Raw genomic sequence first — 17,402 nt, 5'->3', positions numbered from 1 at the left:
TCAAATGAAATGAGGGCTAGAGTAGGAGTGTATGCATCCTAGTAGGTGCTGAAACAGAAGGAATTATTGATTTGGGTTGTCTACGAAAAAAGTACTCATGCCGTTGTCAAATTTTGCGCTCAAAAGAGTGTCGGTATGCAGTTTCACGAAAAGTGTTTTTCAATCTAGTCAACGACTTGTTCAAATGAAATGAGGGCTAGAGTAGGAGTGTATGCAACCTAGTAGGTGCTGAAACAGAAGGAATTATTGATCTGGGTTGTCTACAAAAAAGTACTCATGTCGTTGTCAAATTTTGCGCTCAAAAGAGTGTCGGTATGCTTTTTCACGAAGTGTTTTTCAATCTAGTCAAGGACTTGTTCAATTGGACTGAGGGCTAGAGCAGGAGTGTATGCATCCTAGTAGGTGCTGAAACAGAAGGAGTTATTGATCTGGGTTGTCTACGAAAAAAGTACTCATGCCGTTGTCAAATTTTGCGCTCAAAAGAGTGTCGGTATGCAGTTTCATGAAAAGTGTTTTTCATTGTAGTCGAGGATTTGTTCAAATGAGATGAGTGCTAGAGTAGGAGTGTATGCGTCCTAGTAGGTGCTGAAACAGAAAGAATTATTGATGTGGGTTGTCTACGAAAAAAGTACTCATGTCGTTGTCAAATTTTGCGCTCAAAAGAGTGTCGGTATGCAGTTTCACGAAAAGTGTTTTTCAATCTAGTCAACGACTTGTTCAAATGAAATGAGGGCTAGAGTAGGAGTGTATGCAACCTAGTAGGTGCTGAAACAGAAGGAATTATTGATCTGGGTTGTCTACAAAAAAATTACTCATGTCGTTTTCAAATTTTGCGCTCAAGAGTGTCGGTATGCAGTTTCACGAAGTGTTTTTCAATCTAGTGAAGGACTTGTTCAATTGGAATGAGGGCTAGAGTAGGAGTGTATGCATCCTAGTAGGTGCTGAAACAGAAGGAATTATTGATCTGGGTTGTCTACGAAAAAAGTACTCATGTCGCTGTCAAATTTTGCGCTCAAAAGAGTGTCGGTATGCAGTTTCACGAAAAGTGTTTTTCAATCTAGTCAAAGACTTGTTCAATTGGAATGAGGGCTACAGTAGGAGTGTATGCATCCTAGTAGGTGCTGGAACAGAAAGAATTATTGATCTGGGTTGTCTACGAAAAAAGTACTCATGTCGTTGTCAAATTTTGCGCTCAAAAGAGTGTCGGTATGCAGTTTCATGAAAAGTGTTTTTCAATGTAGTCTAGGACTTGTTCAATTGGGCTGAGGGCTAGAGTAGGAGTGTATGCATCCTAGTAGGTGCTGAAACAGAAGGAGTTATTGATCTGGGTTGTCTACGAAAAAAGTACTCATGTTGTCAAATTTTGCGCTCAAAAGAGTGTCGGTATGCAGTTTCAAGAAAAGTGTGTTTCAATCTAGTCAAGGACTTGTTCAATTGGACTGAGGGCTAGAGTAGGAGTGTATGCATCCTAGTAGGTGCTGAAACAGAAGGAGTTATTGATCTGGGTTGTCTACGAAAAAAGTACTCATGTCGTTGTCAAATTTTGCGCTCAAAAGAGTGTCGGTATGCAGTTTCACGAAAAGTGTTTTTCAATCTAGTCAACGACTTGTTCAAATGAAATGAGGGCTAGAGTAGGAGTGTATGCAACCTAGTAGGTGCTGAAACAGAAGGAATTATTGATCTGGGTTGTCTACAAAAAAAGTACTCATGTCGTTTTCAAATTTTGCGCTCAAGAGTGTCGGTATGCAGTTTCACGAAGTGTTTTTCAATCTAGTGAAGGACTTGTTCAATTGGAATGAGGGCTAGAGTAGGCGTGTATGCATCCTAGTAGGTGCTGAAACAGAAGGAATTATTGATCTGGGTTGTCTACGAAAAAAGTACTCATGTCGTTGTCAAATTTTGCGCTCAAAAGAGTGTCGGTATGCAGTTTCACGAAAAGTGTTTTTCAATCTAGTCAAAGACTTGTTCAATTGGAATGAGGGCTACAGTAGGAGTGTATGCATCATAGTAGGTGCTGGAACAGAAAGAATTATTGATCTGGGTTGTCTACGAAAAAAGTACTCATGTCGTTGTCAAATTTTGCGCTCAAAAGAGTGTCGGTATGCAGTTTCATGAAAAGTGTTTTTCAATGTAGTCTAGGACTTGTTCAATTGGACTGAGGGCTAGAGTAGGAGTGTATGCATCCTAGTAGGTGCTGAAACAGAAGGAGTTATTGATCTAGGTTGTCTACGAAAAAAGTACTCATGTTGTCAAATTTTGCGCTCAAAAGAGTGTCGGTATGCAGTTTCAAGAAAAGTGTGTTTCAATCTAGTCAAGGACTTGTTCAATTGGACTGAGGGCTAGAGTAGGAGTGTATGCATCCTAGTAGGTGCTGAAACAGAAGGAGTTATTGATCTGGGTTGTCTACGAAAAAAGTACTCATGCCGTTGTCAAATTTTGCGCTCAAAAGAGTGTCGGTATGCAGTTTCATGAAAAGTGTTTTTCATTGTAGTCGAGGACTTGTTCAAATGAAATGAGTGCTAGAGTAGGAGTGTATGCATCCTAGTAGGTGCTGAAACAGAAGGAATTATTGATTTGGGTTGTCTACGAAAAAAGTACTCATGCCGTTGTCAAATTTTGCGCTCAAAAGACTGTCGGTATGCAGTTTCACGAAAAGTGTTTTTCAATCTAGTCAACGACTTGTTCAAATGAAATGAGGGCTAGAGTAGGAGTGTATGCAACCTAGTAGGTGCTGAAACAGAAGGAATTATTGATCTGGGTTGTCTACGAAAAAAGTACTCATGCCGTTGTCAAATTTTGCGCTCAAAAGAGTGTCGGTATGCAGTTTCAAGAAAAGTGTGTTTCAATCTAGTCAAGGACTTGTTCAATTGGACTGAGGGCTAGAGTAGGAGTGTATGCATCCTAGTAGGTGCTGAAACAGAAGGAATTATTGATCTGGGTTGTCTACGAAAAAAGTACTCATGTCGTTGTCAAATTTTGCGCTCAAAAGAGTGTCGGTATGCAGTTTCACGAAAAGTGTTTTTCAATCTAGTCAAGGACTTGTTCAAATGAAATGAGGGCTAGAGTAGGAGTGTATGCATCCTAGTAGGTGCTGAAACAGAAGGAATTATTGATTTGGGTTGTCTACGAAAAAAGTACTCATGCCGTTGTCAAATTTTGCGCTCAAAAGAGTGTCGGTATGCAGTTTCACGAAAAGTGTTTTTCAATCTAGTCAACGACTTGTTCAAATGAAATGAGGGCTAGAGTAGGAGTGTATGCATCCTAGTAGGTGCTGAAACAGAAGGAATTATTGATTTGGGTTGTCTACGAAAAAAGTACTCATGCCGTTGTCAAATTTTGCGCTCAAAAGAGTGTCGGTATGCAGTTTCACGAAAAGTGTTTTTCAATCTAGTCAACGACTTGTTCAAATGAAATGAGGGCTAGAGTAGGAGTGTATGCATCCTAGTAGGTGCTGAAACAGAAGGAATTATTGATCTGGGTTGTCTACGAAAAAAGTACTCATGTCGTTGTCAAATTTTGCGCTCAAATGAGTGTCGGTATGCAGTTTCGAGAAAAGTGTTTTTCAATGTAGTCGAAGACTTGTTCAAATGAAATGATGGCTAGAGTAGGAGTGTATGCATCCTAGTAGGTGCTGAAACAGAAGGAATTATTGATCTGGGTTGTCTACGAAAAAAGTACTCATGCCGTTGTCAAATTTTGCGCTCAAAAGAGTGTCGATATGCAGTTTCAAGAAAAGTGTTTTTCAATGTAGTCAAGGACTTGTTCAATTGGAATGAGGGCTAGAGTAGGAGTGTATGCATCCTAGTAGGTGCTGAAACAGAAGGAATTATTGATCTGGGTTGTCTATGAAAAAAGTACTCATGCCGTTGTCAAATTTTGCGCTCAAAAGAGTGTCGGTATGCAGTTTCATGAAAAGTGTTTTTCAATGTAGTCGAGGACTTGTTCAAATGAAATGAGGGCTAGAGTAGGAGTGTATGCATCCTAGTAGTTGCTGAAACAGAAGGAATTATTGATCTGGGTTGCCTACGAAAAAAGTACTCATGTCGTTGTCAAATTTTGCGCTCAAAAGAGTGTCGGTATGCATTTTCACGAAAAGTGTTTTTCAATCTAGTCAAGGACTTGTTCAAATGAAATGAGGGCTAGAGTAGGAGTGTATGCATCCTAGTAGGTGCTGAAACAGAAGGAATTATTGATCTGGGTTGTCTACAAAAAAGTACTCATGTCGTCAAATTTTGCGCTCAAAAGAGTGTCGGTATGCAGTTTCACGAAAAGTGTTTTTCAATCTAGTCAAGGACTTGTTCAATTGGAATGAGTGCTAGAGTATGAGTATTAACAAAAACTTGTTAATCAAACATCAATAAGTCTTGTTAGTTTTAAAGCATATTTATTAAAATAGCGGTTTATATTAAACTGAATCCGTACATAGTTCTTCTTATTAAGAAACGGGAACAAGTTCAAGGCACATAAACTAAACAAGAGAAAATAATCTCAACTGAAACACTCCAATGTGAAAAAGTTTAATAAGGTAAGTTCGTTTTTTTTTAAATCTATTGCTTGAAAACATAATTTTCGAAGCAGGTGAACAAGTGAAGGACTCGTGTATCCCTTTGACAAAAATCGATTATCAATGCTATAATTAGATTTGTTTCGTCTTATCATCTTGCAACTTTTCGTTTGCATGGGAGCATGCATAATATTTCGGTAAAAATTGACATTAGATCATCTTTTTCCTAATTTGTCTTAAAAGGGGCAAAAATTCATTCTATTGGCGGCTGTTTTAAGCAGGAGTAAGAGAGATGATTTTGCTTTTTAAAACAGGAATTAATTTCTTTTTGAAGTTGTTGCTTCATAACAATTTAAAAATAGGAATTTATTATTTGCTGAAATAAAGGGAGGAAGAGGCCAAGTTGAGATCGCAAATTGCGCAACACCTTTCTTTGTTTTCTATAGCAAGCAGCTGCACTCATATTGGAAGCAAGCAAACTTGTGATATGGATACGTGCAAGAGAGCCGACGTTATAAAGAAACGACGTTAGAAAGCGCCGAAAATTACTTTATTTAAAAAGAGCCGAAAGCAAAAAGTTGCCTTTAATAACCCTTAATTGTTAGTTGATAACCAACAAAAATACTTAAGTGGGTTAATTGGTCTTATGTTCGGTTGTGACAGTTTCATATCAAGTTCCATAAGCCGCTAAGGCATGTCCATGGCCCGCTTTAATTTGAAGATAATTACTTATTAATTTGCTTTCAGTTTCTTTTACTAGAAAATATTAAAATTTCATTTCTCAAATACTCCGTTATGATTGCCCGAGAATTTGGTAGTCTGATTTCAGAAGGCAAATTAATTTGCTGCAAAATTTATCGACTAATGATTTAAATAAATTTTCGGCTCTCTTTCAATCGGCTCTTTTCACTTCGGCTCTCTTACAAGTCACCTTGTGATATAGTGTATAGTTAATCAAAGCTCTAGTAAAGTAAACGTCTGAAAACCTAACTGAAAACACGAGGATTTCTAAGTATTGTTTTGTATTTGACGGGCTAGAACATTATGTGCGAATTAATTCATAAAAAATCAGACAAGATTACAATTCATACAAAACTAATATCACTATAAGCGCGATAGCGACCCACGAGCTGTTACAGTGCGACTTGGAAAATTGTCATAGCGAGGCTTCATTCAGATTAACATGCTAGGAGTGTGCGCGGAAAAATAAATCGCTTCTTTTCTCTGATTGGTCGAAAAATTACTCGCTCAAATTCTATTCAATAATGTACCCTTCGCGAAAGGGCAAAAAATTACATTTAATTGAGACTGAATTTCTCAGACAGTCAGCCTATTTACAGCCCTTTTATTCATTAATATTTTTTTGTGCCAAAAATGCCTTTATAATAATTAAATGGGATTTTTTTACTGGTAATGTCTATCATAAACTCATACTTCTGACTCCAAAAATAGGGAAATAAAAGTGTTATAACTTCCGGAAAACGGAATTGCTTATTAAAGAGAACTTTTTAATTTTTTTTAAAAAAGATAATTTTTTAAATCTTCAATTTTTTAAAAAAAAGGAGAATTTGTCTCCTTTACCTGGTACAGTATGCCCATTTACAATTCATATTCGGATACCTAAATAATGGTGAAGTAAAAATCAAAAAATAAAATTATAGGCTGAACCCTGCTCTTATAATCCAAAGAGACCACAATTGATTAGAACCCTTACCCTTCTCTCCTCTCTCCTTGCCTCTCTTTCTGCTAGAAGTTCATTTCGTCTCTTTGTCATTGCTTCCTCCTAAACACCCTCAGTGATCTCTCTATATACATTATGAGACAAAACTGAACCAAAACAAAACCATGTCATTCAAGATTTATTTGATGAAGTTTTTATGATTTTGTGAAAAAAATTACCTAAATGGTAGCACACTTTGAGTACAATACTATAATATCCATACTTTTCACATATAATAGCTCAGGGAGTCAGTAAGTTTGTTTTCAAAATATAAACAAATTCTTAAACTTAAGACAACGGGTAAAAAATTTAATTTACATGTTCACAAAAATATTAAGAATCAAAAAACTATTCACCACCTTGTTCATTTTTGAATGAGAGTCAAAACAAATCTTCCGAATTAAATTAACAAAACGGCCCCAGGTTTTTTAACTGGACATGACAAAGATTGTAACCTAAAAGGCAAGAAACTTGTTAAGACCCCACATTGGTAGCGGTGGGGGGGGGGGGGGGGGTGTCTCAAGTTTTAGCAATTAATAGATTTCATGTAGAAAGATATGAGGTTTATCAATAGAATTCCTAATGAGCTTAGAATAATTTAATAGGATTTTTTTTTATTTTTAGCAATTGTAATCAAATTTGGGCTATGAAACAATTTAAAACAATTGTCTTTTGAATTTCACCATTTTAACCCCCAAAAAGTTTCTAAAACCTACTACCAAAAAATCTAAAATTAATAGAAGGCAACCTTACCAAGCCTCCTAGTTATGCTCAAAAAAAGAGATTGATTTATTCATTTTGGTAACAAAAGTTAGAGGTCATTTCTGCGAATACAAAAAATAAATGCTCTTTCAAATGAAGCGTGAAATATTTCATCAGCTGCACGAATGAACTGTATTTAAAGAAGTAAATTCTATAGTAATTTAGTATCTTCGATATCCTTCAATTATTTTCACGATTTTCTCTGGGTAATTTTCTCCGAAAAGGATGGATGCAAAAATGACCATAATGTCAAAAATATGTTCCTAAGATTAAAGATTCAATTATGGATGCCGAGTGGTCATCATCTTCTCATTACGAGGCAGAGGTATACCTCAAAATTTCCGCCTTAGTAAAATTGACCCAAAAATTAGATAAATACAATGATCGAAATTAGGAGACATCCTTTGTATCTTACTTTTCGCAAAAGGGGTTCCGCCAATTTTGCGAAATAAAAGAACATTCGGAACGAAAAGTAGGTTACAAGTCTTGTAGCACGTTTCCGCTCAATTTAGGTATCTATTATTTGCGCGCATTTTGAGCATGCAATAAGCACTTTAATAAAGATTTAATTGAAGCTTTCAAAGCTTTAAAGTGCTTTAAATACATGCAACCACAAAAACTGTTTTTTTCCGAAAAATTCCTCGCACATCAAAGGCTTTGTATATCAATGTGGGACTAACCGATTTAAATAAGTAGTAATAAATAGTACTAATAACTTGTAATAAGTATTAATAAAGTACTATACGTAGTAATAAAGTAGTAATAAAGTACTACTAGTAGTAATAAGTTAGGCTTAATTAAATAAATAGTAATTAAGTTAGGCTTAATTGCGGATTATATGCGAAATCGAGCTACATTGCGTGCGAAAAATCGATGCATAAATGGAGCAGATGCGTGATACAAGCCGTGCACAAAATAGGTTATAAATTTTGTATTTGTATTTCTCGGCTAGGATTAGGACACTTTTGCGAACACTGGTTGCTAATTTCCCTTCCATTTTGCCGGTTTCTGCTAAAGTAGCTATTTTCCGCAATATTGTTCCATTTTCAATGTATTAACATAGTAAAAACAAACACGAGGTACACGCATCAGGCATATCTACCCGTGACAATTTGGGTATACCTCTGCGTCGTAATGCTGTACGCATGACAGATATCACCAAATCTATTGACCAAATTTATCATAAAATTTAATAAGCAAAAAATTGTAGTTATGTACCCTCTCCTTCTGTTTCTTCTCCATCTGCTTCTGCTTCTTGGCCAACTTCCTGTCTCTCCTCACTTTCCACTTTCCCATCCTGGGAGGCAGGAGTCTATCAACGACGTCCGAGTCTTCCGTAGAGAGAACCAGTGCACAGTCGGGATACAGACCCACTTGTTGCAAATATGTCACTTCGTCTTGCAGGCGCGGGAAACCCTCCAGTATAAACCCAGTTGACCTAAGCAGATAAAATTGAAAATATTGTCCATTCAAGACTGCAGTCAACTAATACATTAAAAATACCGAGTGATGTAATCATCGGTAAATTTTGACCAAAATCTCTTGAATACAAAAAATCTTTATGAGACTTTTAAAATTTAGTCCTAACAAAGAAACATCTTCTTGCTCAAAATATAGCTGTCAGAGCAAGACGAATAATAACAAACTGAAAAAATGAAATCGATATGTCTCAAATTTCAGCAAAAACATCAGAGAGAGTTTTCTGAAACATTACGAGGCCAATGACCAAAAAGTCAAATTCCAAATTACGGAAACAAAACCACTTTGAGCACGTAATTAGCCTAAAAATTTATAGCGGAATATTATTAGCAATTAATTGAGACCCAATTCAGAGACTAAGTGGTTCTGGTAAACAGTGCTAGGGATAATTGTTAAAACTTATTGACTTCTCAATCCAACAAAAAAATCGAAAGGGATATTTCTGACATTAATTACTGCATCGGTAGGCTTTCCTTCAATTCGTTAATTAGATACTGTAACCGTGGGAATTGTTGACGTGAAAATCAGTTACCTATAGTGTGAAAATTATGTGAAAACTGGCGTGGAAAGGAGTGACAAAAAATCATTGCATCAATTTTCAAAAATCTTTGCTCACAATCAATTGAATTAAATAATCAATTTGAACAAAGCAATTATTAAGAGGTAAAAAAAAACTTTTAAAAACAGCAGAAAAAATCAAAAAGGGAGTGGCACCGTTCAAAAACAGGAGAAAATGTCGGAAACCGAGACAAGAAGCCAGCACAAATTTTAAAAAAACACACCAGACAGCGTGAGTTCAAAACACACCAATTCCAAAAACGAAGTAGCTTTTATAAAAACAAACCATTTCAGCAGAAATACTCGCCAAACTAGCTAAGCGTTTCCTCATTTTGAGATTAAAAAACAAGCCCTGACATTAAATTTTGAAACTTCTTAATTATTTTGAAAAATCATGAGCATTGATGTTCATTTGATTTAGTCTGCAAAAGACCTGCTCGAAATGAATTTACAGTATCGGACATATAATGTGGCCACACTTATTGATCTATTATAACGCCAAAACAGCCGAATTTTGAAAACTCATAACTATGCATACCTAAGCATATTAACACCTAGAACGCACCTACTGGAGAGAGTTTTGCTTTTTAAAAAAAGAAAGCCAATTTCAGGTTTGTTATTTACACTGAAAAGCTAATGTGGCAATTTTAATGTAACAATAATAAACTGTTTTCTGATGCTGGTTTATCTACTGATCTTCTTGCAAGTGTCTGTTAAGACGAGGACAGATTCTAAACTATGTGTTCTTGAGCCCAAGAAAAAATAAACCGAATTTTTGTTGAAATGAAAATAAAAAAGTCCAAAATTATCAAATTGTATGATTATGCATGGAATTAAAAATACAATCTCCAGAAAATCAGACATCAATATTTTCATAATTTAAACCCAATTGACTTATCCGAAGCTAGAGCGAAATTCGAACAGCTGACATTCAAGGTTCTCCTGGCCATAGATCCTAAAAAAGCAAAGCACCAAATTTGAAAATCGCTTTGGTAATAAGTTTACATTATTTTTCATGAATAAACTTTCATCAATGGTGTATTCTCTGATACAACCCAGAGCCAACACGATTGACCACTCGGTTCATTTAGAAATTTTTGTATCCTTATTCTTTATACCACTCGGCTGTGTTCTTAGAAGCAAAATCAGATAATCAACTCTCTTTGCTTGTGAAAACAACATTTGCATAACTGATCCAAGAAAAGATTTGTTATAGCTGAATTAACACGCAAAAATCTGAAATAGTGAAAGTCTAATTTAGTTGTACGCAACTATTTTCTTACGATCTTGGCCACCCACAATTTGCCAGTTTATTATTAAGTTGGAGTGTGATAACTACTACACGGTTGTTATCGTCACTAGCAAAATATCCAATTCCGAGGCAAAGCCGAGCAGCTCAATAAAACTTAGAGAGGGTAAAAAGCCGCAAGTTAATGTTTTTAATCAACTCAGCTTATGTTTACAGTGGTTATAAATTTTTGTTACCACTCCTGCTATATAAACATTAGAGTAAACTAGTAGTATAATCAGGATATGGTGTTACGGTAGTGACATTTTTCGCTGTTCATTTTTATGCAATTGTCATAATAGCAAAAAGGGTTTACTATAAAGTCTCTTGAAATTGTTCACTCACTTGTAGGGTTCTGTGTGCCACCATTTAGTGATGATCTGACCAAGGAGTTCAGGTGGCATTGGCTCATCGTCTGCCAAATAGGCTCTGATTGCTTCTTCGTCCTCTGTCAACTCCTCAGACGCCTTTAACAACAAAAAAGTCGAATTACCAGGGAAGACATAACAAAAGGGAGCTACCATACTAAGCCTAGGGAGTGCCGGGAAAATCGAGTAAGCCGGAAAAGAAGTAGCAAAACGGCGATGAATAAAAAAAGCAACATTGTAGTTCAGTTCTCACATTTTGTGACACTGAAAGTTATTTCTAAAATTCCCGGAAAAAAATAGAATTAACTATCGAAAGGAAAGAATTTTTCATTAATAAACCAATTAAAATATAGCAGATTAGTGCATATTTACATCTTTACAGCTCAAGCATAACTTAAAATTTGAGAGCACTAAAAATAAAAATTCAATAAGTTTAAAATTGAGGTTATTGATACGAGTACACTTTATCTTTAACTAACATCTTTATCCTCTTCAGTTTCACCAGATATGTCTCCAGTGACCTCTGTCTCCTCTGCCTTTGATATCCCTCCATCTCCACCGGCCCCTCCCCCTCCTGATCCACCTGCACCCTCCTTCCCATTCCCATCTTCCATCTCATCCTCAAGAGGCTCTTCTTCTGCGTCTTCGTCCTCTTCACCAGTACGAACTAGGTAAAAACATCCAATTTAACAAATCTCGAGTATTGTTGAAAAAACTTATCAACCATAGAAAGGACCATAATGGCCCATATAACAAGAAAATTAAATTGTCTAATTGGTTTTACAATGAGATCGTGTCATGAAGTATGGCAATATTTAAAAAAAAAACATTCTAACTTAATATCACTCACGATAAGGATGTTATTGGCGATAAATTTGTGTCTCGCTGAAACAGAATTAAAAGTATTGTTTTAAACCCAAAAATTCCATAAAAATTGCTTTCAATGAGCTAATATTAATTGCAAGTTTCCGCAAAATCTCTAAATGGCGTTTTAGGAATAGTAAAATTTCTTTATGGATGTCAAAAAGGGTTTGTTAGTATAATCTACTTTATCTGTATAAATAAAAGAGGAATACTTCTCTTCAAAAGAAGTCTTGTGAAACAAAAAAATAAGAAAAGACATGATTTTTTGATCAGTTCATTGAAGAGAAATTCCAATGAAAAAATATTTTGCAGCTTCTAAAAACTTCTAAATTTTTTAACTTCTGTTTTAAATTTGCTCTATGATTCTCTTCCATTAGCTCTAAAAACTTTTTGAATTTTTAAAAAAATATATTCAACAGCGTCTCCTTTTAAACACTTTCTTTTCAAACCCTGAAACGTGATTGGCCGGAAGAAATGTAAACTGCAGGATTTTTTACCTCTAGAGGCATCAAACATTGTTGATGAACAAGCGCATATGAGATAACATAACAATATTGTATTGTATAGAACCAAAAAAAGTGCTCAATATATTTGAATGAAGAAAAGATAAATCAAACAGAAACCTTCACTTATCTTGGGACGCTTGTAACCGAAGATGGAAAATGTATAAAAGAAATAAAGAGTAGAATAGCCCAGTCAAAAACTGCCTTTACTAATTTGAAAAAGATCCTGACAAACAAAAAAGTTCCTTTCAAAACTAGATTTAGAGTTTTACGTTGCTACGTCTGGCCGGTACTTTTGTATGCATGTGAAGCGTGGACACTCAATTTTGAGTCGAAGAAGCTCCTTGAAAGTGTTGAAATGTGGTATCTCAGGAAAATGGAGCGCACATCATACACAGCACACAAAACCAATGAGTTTGTTTTAAGTAAAACCCAGAAAAACCGGATGATACTGAGAGATATTGAAACTAGGCAACTTAAGTTCTTTGGACATGTTGTCAGAAAAGGCGAATTGGAAGAAAGCATTCTTTCCGGATGCTTCAACGGAAAAAGATCCAGAGGAAGAAATAGAAAGACATATCTGGATGGTATCTCGGAAAAAGTAGGAAGAAGTCCAGACGAGTGCATAAGAATCGCAAGGAAAGGAGAAGAATGGAGACTTTTATGGAAAGCCTATGTCTGTGACCAGACACGGCACTAAAAGAAGATTGAAAAATATGAACAAAAAATTTTGCATCCTGTTCGTTTAACGATCACATTTTCCAATTTCTGCATATGCATAGGAGCAATGATACTTCGGACAGGAGCGAAAATGTTGCCACAATAATAGTGAGCGTTCAAAAAAGGTCACTAATCTTTTTCTAAGCAGAGAGCTAAAATTGATGCCTTTTAATTTTTGGAAATAATTGCAAGAGTTCTTCATCTATTAATGAGGTTCAAATACAATTTCACAACCAGAGAGCATATAAAATGACAAATTGTAAAATGTTTGTCAACAAGAAAAAAAACGTTTTTGGCAAAAATCTATTTTAACTTTTCGATATGATTAATTGTCTGGATTGAAACTTTTTTTCATCTTTCCCTATCTCAAGTAAAATATCCCAACATTATTATATTGCAAACGTACCGAAAACTGTTTCAAACATTTTTATTCAATCTGGCGGCGTGAAAAAAAAACGAGGAAAGTTAAAACTACAAACTCCAATTTTTCATCGAGAAAATAGATTAAAATGAATCTGTCGCTTCAAGAAACGATTTGTTTTTTCAAAAGCTCTTCAAAGGTACAAATTTTATATCTCCTCGGGAAGATATAAATCGTCCTAAATTGGCTGAACAAAGAAATAGCTTTGGTATAAAGTTCCCAACCTCTTTGATTATTTGATTTCGTTATTTGGTTATTTTTGATTATTTTGATTCAGTTAAGAACACCAAAGATGTTCGCCACAATAAGTAAATAATGCCGCAAAATTCAATTATCTTTTTAAAGTTTTCTACATCGAATGAAATCTCAAAATATTGATTTTTTTTCACTGTTCGTAAAGGTTTTAAAGATGACTTCTGAAACACATATGCGTTACTTAGCATGCATGCTTATAAGGATGCGTAAGACAAGAGTATCATGAAACTTATCCATTCAGGCAATCTTATCGACGAAAAAACGCGACTGTGGCATTAAGGTCCTTACCCCTAAATTTGGAGGATTGGAACAAATAACTAGAGTTTTCTCATGCATAAACACGAGCACGCATGAATGTGAATTTAAAGAAAGAAAGAAAGAAAGAATAAATTTCTCCTTTATCATAAAAATTATCAACAATTTAATAAATTACATAATACATTAAATAACTCATAATATATATCAATCAAAATTGTTTACATATCAAAGGTATCTCGGAGAGGACAGATAAACGGGGCTATCAAGCCCACCTAGTATCTGCCCTGGCTAAAGTAAATTTTTTTGATGTTGAAAACAGAAAAAATAAACTTAAAAATGAGGTTTTTAAGCTCAAAACGATTCTTTTTTTGACTCATTAACAACTAACGCTAACACTGTATGCAGCGTTACACTTAACGAGAGAGCCGTTGATTCCTGGCAATTTTTTTAAAGAAATTCAAAAAGAATTTTTTTCTGCAATCCGATTTTCATCGTCGATTTTCTATGTGTAGACTTCGTTATTTTGCAAAAATAATACCACTTTTGAGGCCTCGTACGTGCCGCAACAATTTTTGACGAGAGTTTGTGGAAAAGAAAAAGGAAAAAAAACTTTAAAAAAATGTTTTGAGGGTGGGTACGGAAAAAACTATTTAAAAATATAGGATACCAGCTCCTCATTGTTTAGCAAATAACTTTCTTTAAATTTATGATAAAGTAGCGTTTTTTTGCCAATTTTCAGTTTCTATGTTTGGTGCTAAAACTTCATTCTTTCTTAGTGTGTTAAATAGCTTTTGCACAACGATATGAAATAGAGGAGCGCTCAAACTGCGTTTTAAAGGAGGGTACCTTTAGGTAGTTTTTGGTAGATCTTCTGGTGTTTCTGGTACTATGCTCATACTCAAAGCGTTCATTTAGATAAGTTTCGCTATGCATCTTTTTCAATGATTTCAGGACAAATTTCAGCAGCTCATAAACATGGAACTCGAATACTGTTAGTAATTTATTAGAGATGAAATTGTCCCTAAAACTATCTGACCTTTTCCTGAAGTAAATGAATTTTAAAAGTTTTTTCTGCAGAATGTAGATAGGTAGAAGCGACGAGTAACTGCAACAGCCATATACTAAAATACCGTATTGAATTATTGGGTTAACATTGCTTCGATAGTAATCAATTAGCTGTTTACGGGGTACGTAGCGACGCAGCTTACATATAATACTACACTGTTTTGAGAGTCTTCTCTTAATATATTCTATATGTGATTGAAAACTTAATTTACTATCTACATAGATTCCGAGATACTTACAGAGATTACGAACTTCAATAAAAACATCATCAAACTTAAACACTGTTTTGGAAGCACTATTTTTATTCCTTATATTCATTTGTACTGTTTTATCCATATTTAGTATTAACTTATTAGCAATCAACCAATTATTGATGTTTTGCAGATCAACTTGCACTGATTTATCGTCTTTGTTGATTGCGGTGAGGTTTGTATCATCCGCAAACAATATAACATCAAGAGATTTGCAAAATAATGGCAGATCATTGATATAAATGAGGAACAATAACGGACCCAGAATTGAGCCTTGCGGAACCCCACAAACCATAGAATTCCACGAGGAACACGCTCCATTTACAATAACCCGCTGTTGTCTCCCTTTTAAGTATGTTGTTACCCAATTTAGAGCTGGGCCCCTGATGCCAGTATTTTCGATCTTTTTCAATAAGATATCATTCTCAATGGTATCAAATGCTTTTTTAAGATCAAGATAGAAACTGATAGCTTTTACATTTTGGCAATTCAATCTTATTTTTTCAACTAATTCAACTAGAGCGTCAGTTGTGCTGTGTTTGGTACGAAACCCAAATTGCCTATTGAAAAGCAAATTATGATACTCCATGTAAGCGTATATGTGAATGAACAAAGCACGTTCTATAATTTTACTCCATACAATTAGTAGAGAAATTGGTCTGTAGTGATTTTCATCTAGTTTCGATCCATCCTTGTGAAGAGGAATGACTTTGGTTTTTTCAGATCATCGGGAAATATTCCTTCTTGAGAAGATTTATTGATTATCTGGGTTAGCTATGGAGTCGTAACATTTGATGATAACTTGACTATGACATTTGAGATACCATCATCACCAGATGAGAATTTATTATCTAGATTATCAATGATTTCTCTAACCTTGTCACAGGTTATCGGCTTTAGATACATTGAGTGATTAACTTCGTCCATCTTAGTTAAAGGAACGTGTTTAAAGTTAAATTTCAGCTTCGGACCAACACTGGTGAAGAATGTGTTAAATTCCTCAGCAATATCAGCGCTGCTTGGATCAGTGCAACGTGCGTTGCATGTATTTAACGCAGGGACTTGTGAACTTTTTCGAGTTGTTCCTTTAATATCATTGAGTAACTTATATGTTTGCCTTGAGTCTCCAATACATGATTCGAATTTTTGTGCATAAAAATCTTTTTTAGCTTTTTTTTAACACTTTTTTCAACCTTGTCGCGTAACAATTTGAATTTTTCTGCTGCTTCATTTTTATGCGGATTTTGTTTCATACTTTGATGTGCTCTGTTTTTTTTTTTGAAGCGCAAATTTTTAAGAGTGTTTGTAAACCATTTCGGTACCTTCGATTTTTTATCAGCCAAGCATTTAAGAGGGGCAAACTTGTTAGTGATTTCCAGGAAAAGGCTGCTGAATTTGTTGAAGAACTCATTGGTACTATCAGATTCGAAAAAGAGACATCGATTCCTTAGGTTCCAGTCTAAGTCAGTTAAATAATTCGACCGTTTTCTTGATCTTTAATAAAGCTTACGTCTCTAAATGGCAAATAGTTTTGTTAAGTATCAACATTAATTGGCCACTTCATTAGGATGGGATAATGATCAGAAAATTTTTCTTGAGTTAGTACACTAAATTCAGGGCTGGCAAAATTTTGATATATAAAATGATCTAGGAAAGTTGCGGAGGTAGAAGTTTCCCTGGTAGTTTCAAGATTAGCAATCTCAAAATCATTAGCAGATATCGTGCAAAGATAATTTGAATTTAACTGATTCTTTACTTGAGTGTCGATGTTAAAACCTCCAGTTATAACGGTAGGACAATTTATGGAAGTTAAATCATTCAAAAATTTATCCAGTTTTTCGACGAATTTTAATTTATTTGTTCTTGGTGAATTGTAGACAGTAGCCAATTTAAATCTATTTTTTGTATTGAAGAAAGACCAAAAGAGTCTCATCCATATCTGTTGAATGTGTTTCTAACAAGGATATTGGATCCTTAATTTGAATCATTACACCTCCGCCATGCGTGTACCTATTCTTAATTGCATAATTATTATAGCCTGGAACTAATAAGGAACCGATGTCATCAATTTCAGTCAACCAAGTTTCAGTGAGACATATAACATTTGGTGGAGACTCAAGACTATGAACAAGTGCTTCCAAATCGCTTAAGTGTTTTTTTAAAGAACGAACATTAACAGTTAGTATGGAAATTGGTAAATAGGATCTATCACATGAAGATGAAGAACATCTATCACATGTTCTCTGCCGGAGAAATGCCGCTGAGAATAAAAAAATTTTTTCACATCTTGCAATTGGTAGCCTAGTTCATCACCACCTTCATATAGTACCGTTATCTTCTGAATAGATCTTTCATTCTTGTATTGGTAAAATATGTTATTTTCTCG

General features: G+C 35.0%; 2 protein-coding genes across 3 annotated transcripts in view; both read right to left on the bottom strand.

The window, feature by feature from the left end:
• The window catches only part of LOC142345145 (adenylate kinase 9-like), a 142,622-nt gene that overhangs the window by 64,532 nt on the left and 60,688 nt on the right, over positions 1 to 17,402 (bottom strand). The window contains exons 33-36 of the mRNA XM_075397234.1: positions 11,159 to 11,346; positions 10,657 to 10,778; positions 8,205 to 8,424; positions 6,219 to 6,287 (exon numbers count right to left, since the gene is read on the bottom strand). Coding sequence (XP_075253349.1) covers positions 6,219 to 6,287; positions 8,205 to 8,424; positions 10,657 to 10,778; positions 11,159 to 11,346 — 599 coding nt within the window. The remainder of the gene's footprint in view (positions 1 to 6,218; positions 6,288 to 8,204; positions 8,425 to 10,656; positions 10,779 to 11,158; positions 11,347 to 17,402) is intronic.
• LOC142344936 (NEDD4 family-interacting protein 2-like) overlaps positions 1 to 17,402 on the bottom strand; it is a 316,413-nt gene that overhangs the window by 298,282 nt on the left and 729 nt on the right. Inside the window, exon 1 of one of the 2 annotated variants that reach the window (XM_075397020.1) lies at positions 8,174 to 8,183. The exons of the other annotated variant lie outside the window; for it this stretch is intronic. The gene's annotated coding sequence lies outside the window, so the exon portion shown is untranslated. Of the gene's footprint in view, positions 1 to 8,173; positions 8,184 to 17,402 lie in introns of those variants that run through there. 2 annotated transcript variants of the gene reach the window in all.

Source organism: Convolutriloba macropyga, chromosome 8, assembly GCF_964194025.1.
Source record: "Convolutriloba macropyga chromosome 8, txConMacr16.3, whole genome shotgun sequence".
Taxonomy (NCBI): domain Eukaryota; kingdom Metazoa; phylum Xenacoelomorpha; order Acoela; family Convolutidae; genus Convolutriloba; species Convolutriloba macropyga.
Note: the sequence above shows the minus strand (reverse complement) of the source record. Positions and strands in the feature narration are given on the sequence as shown.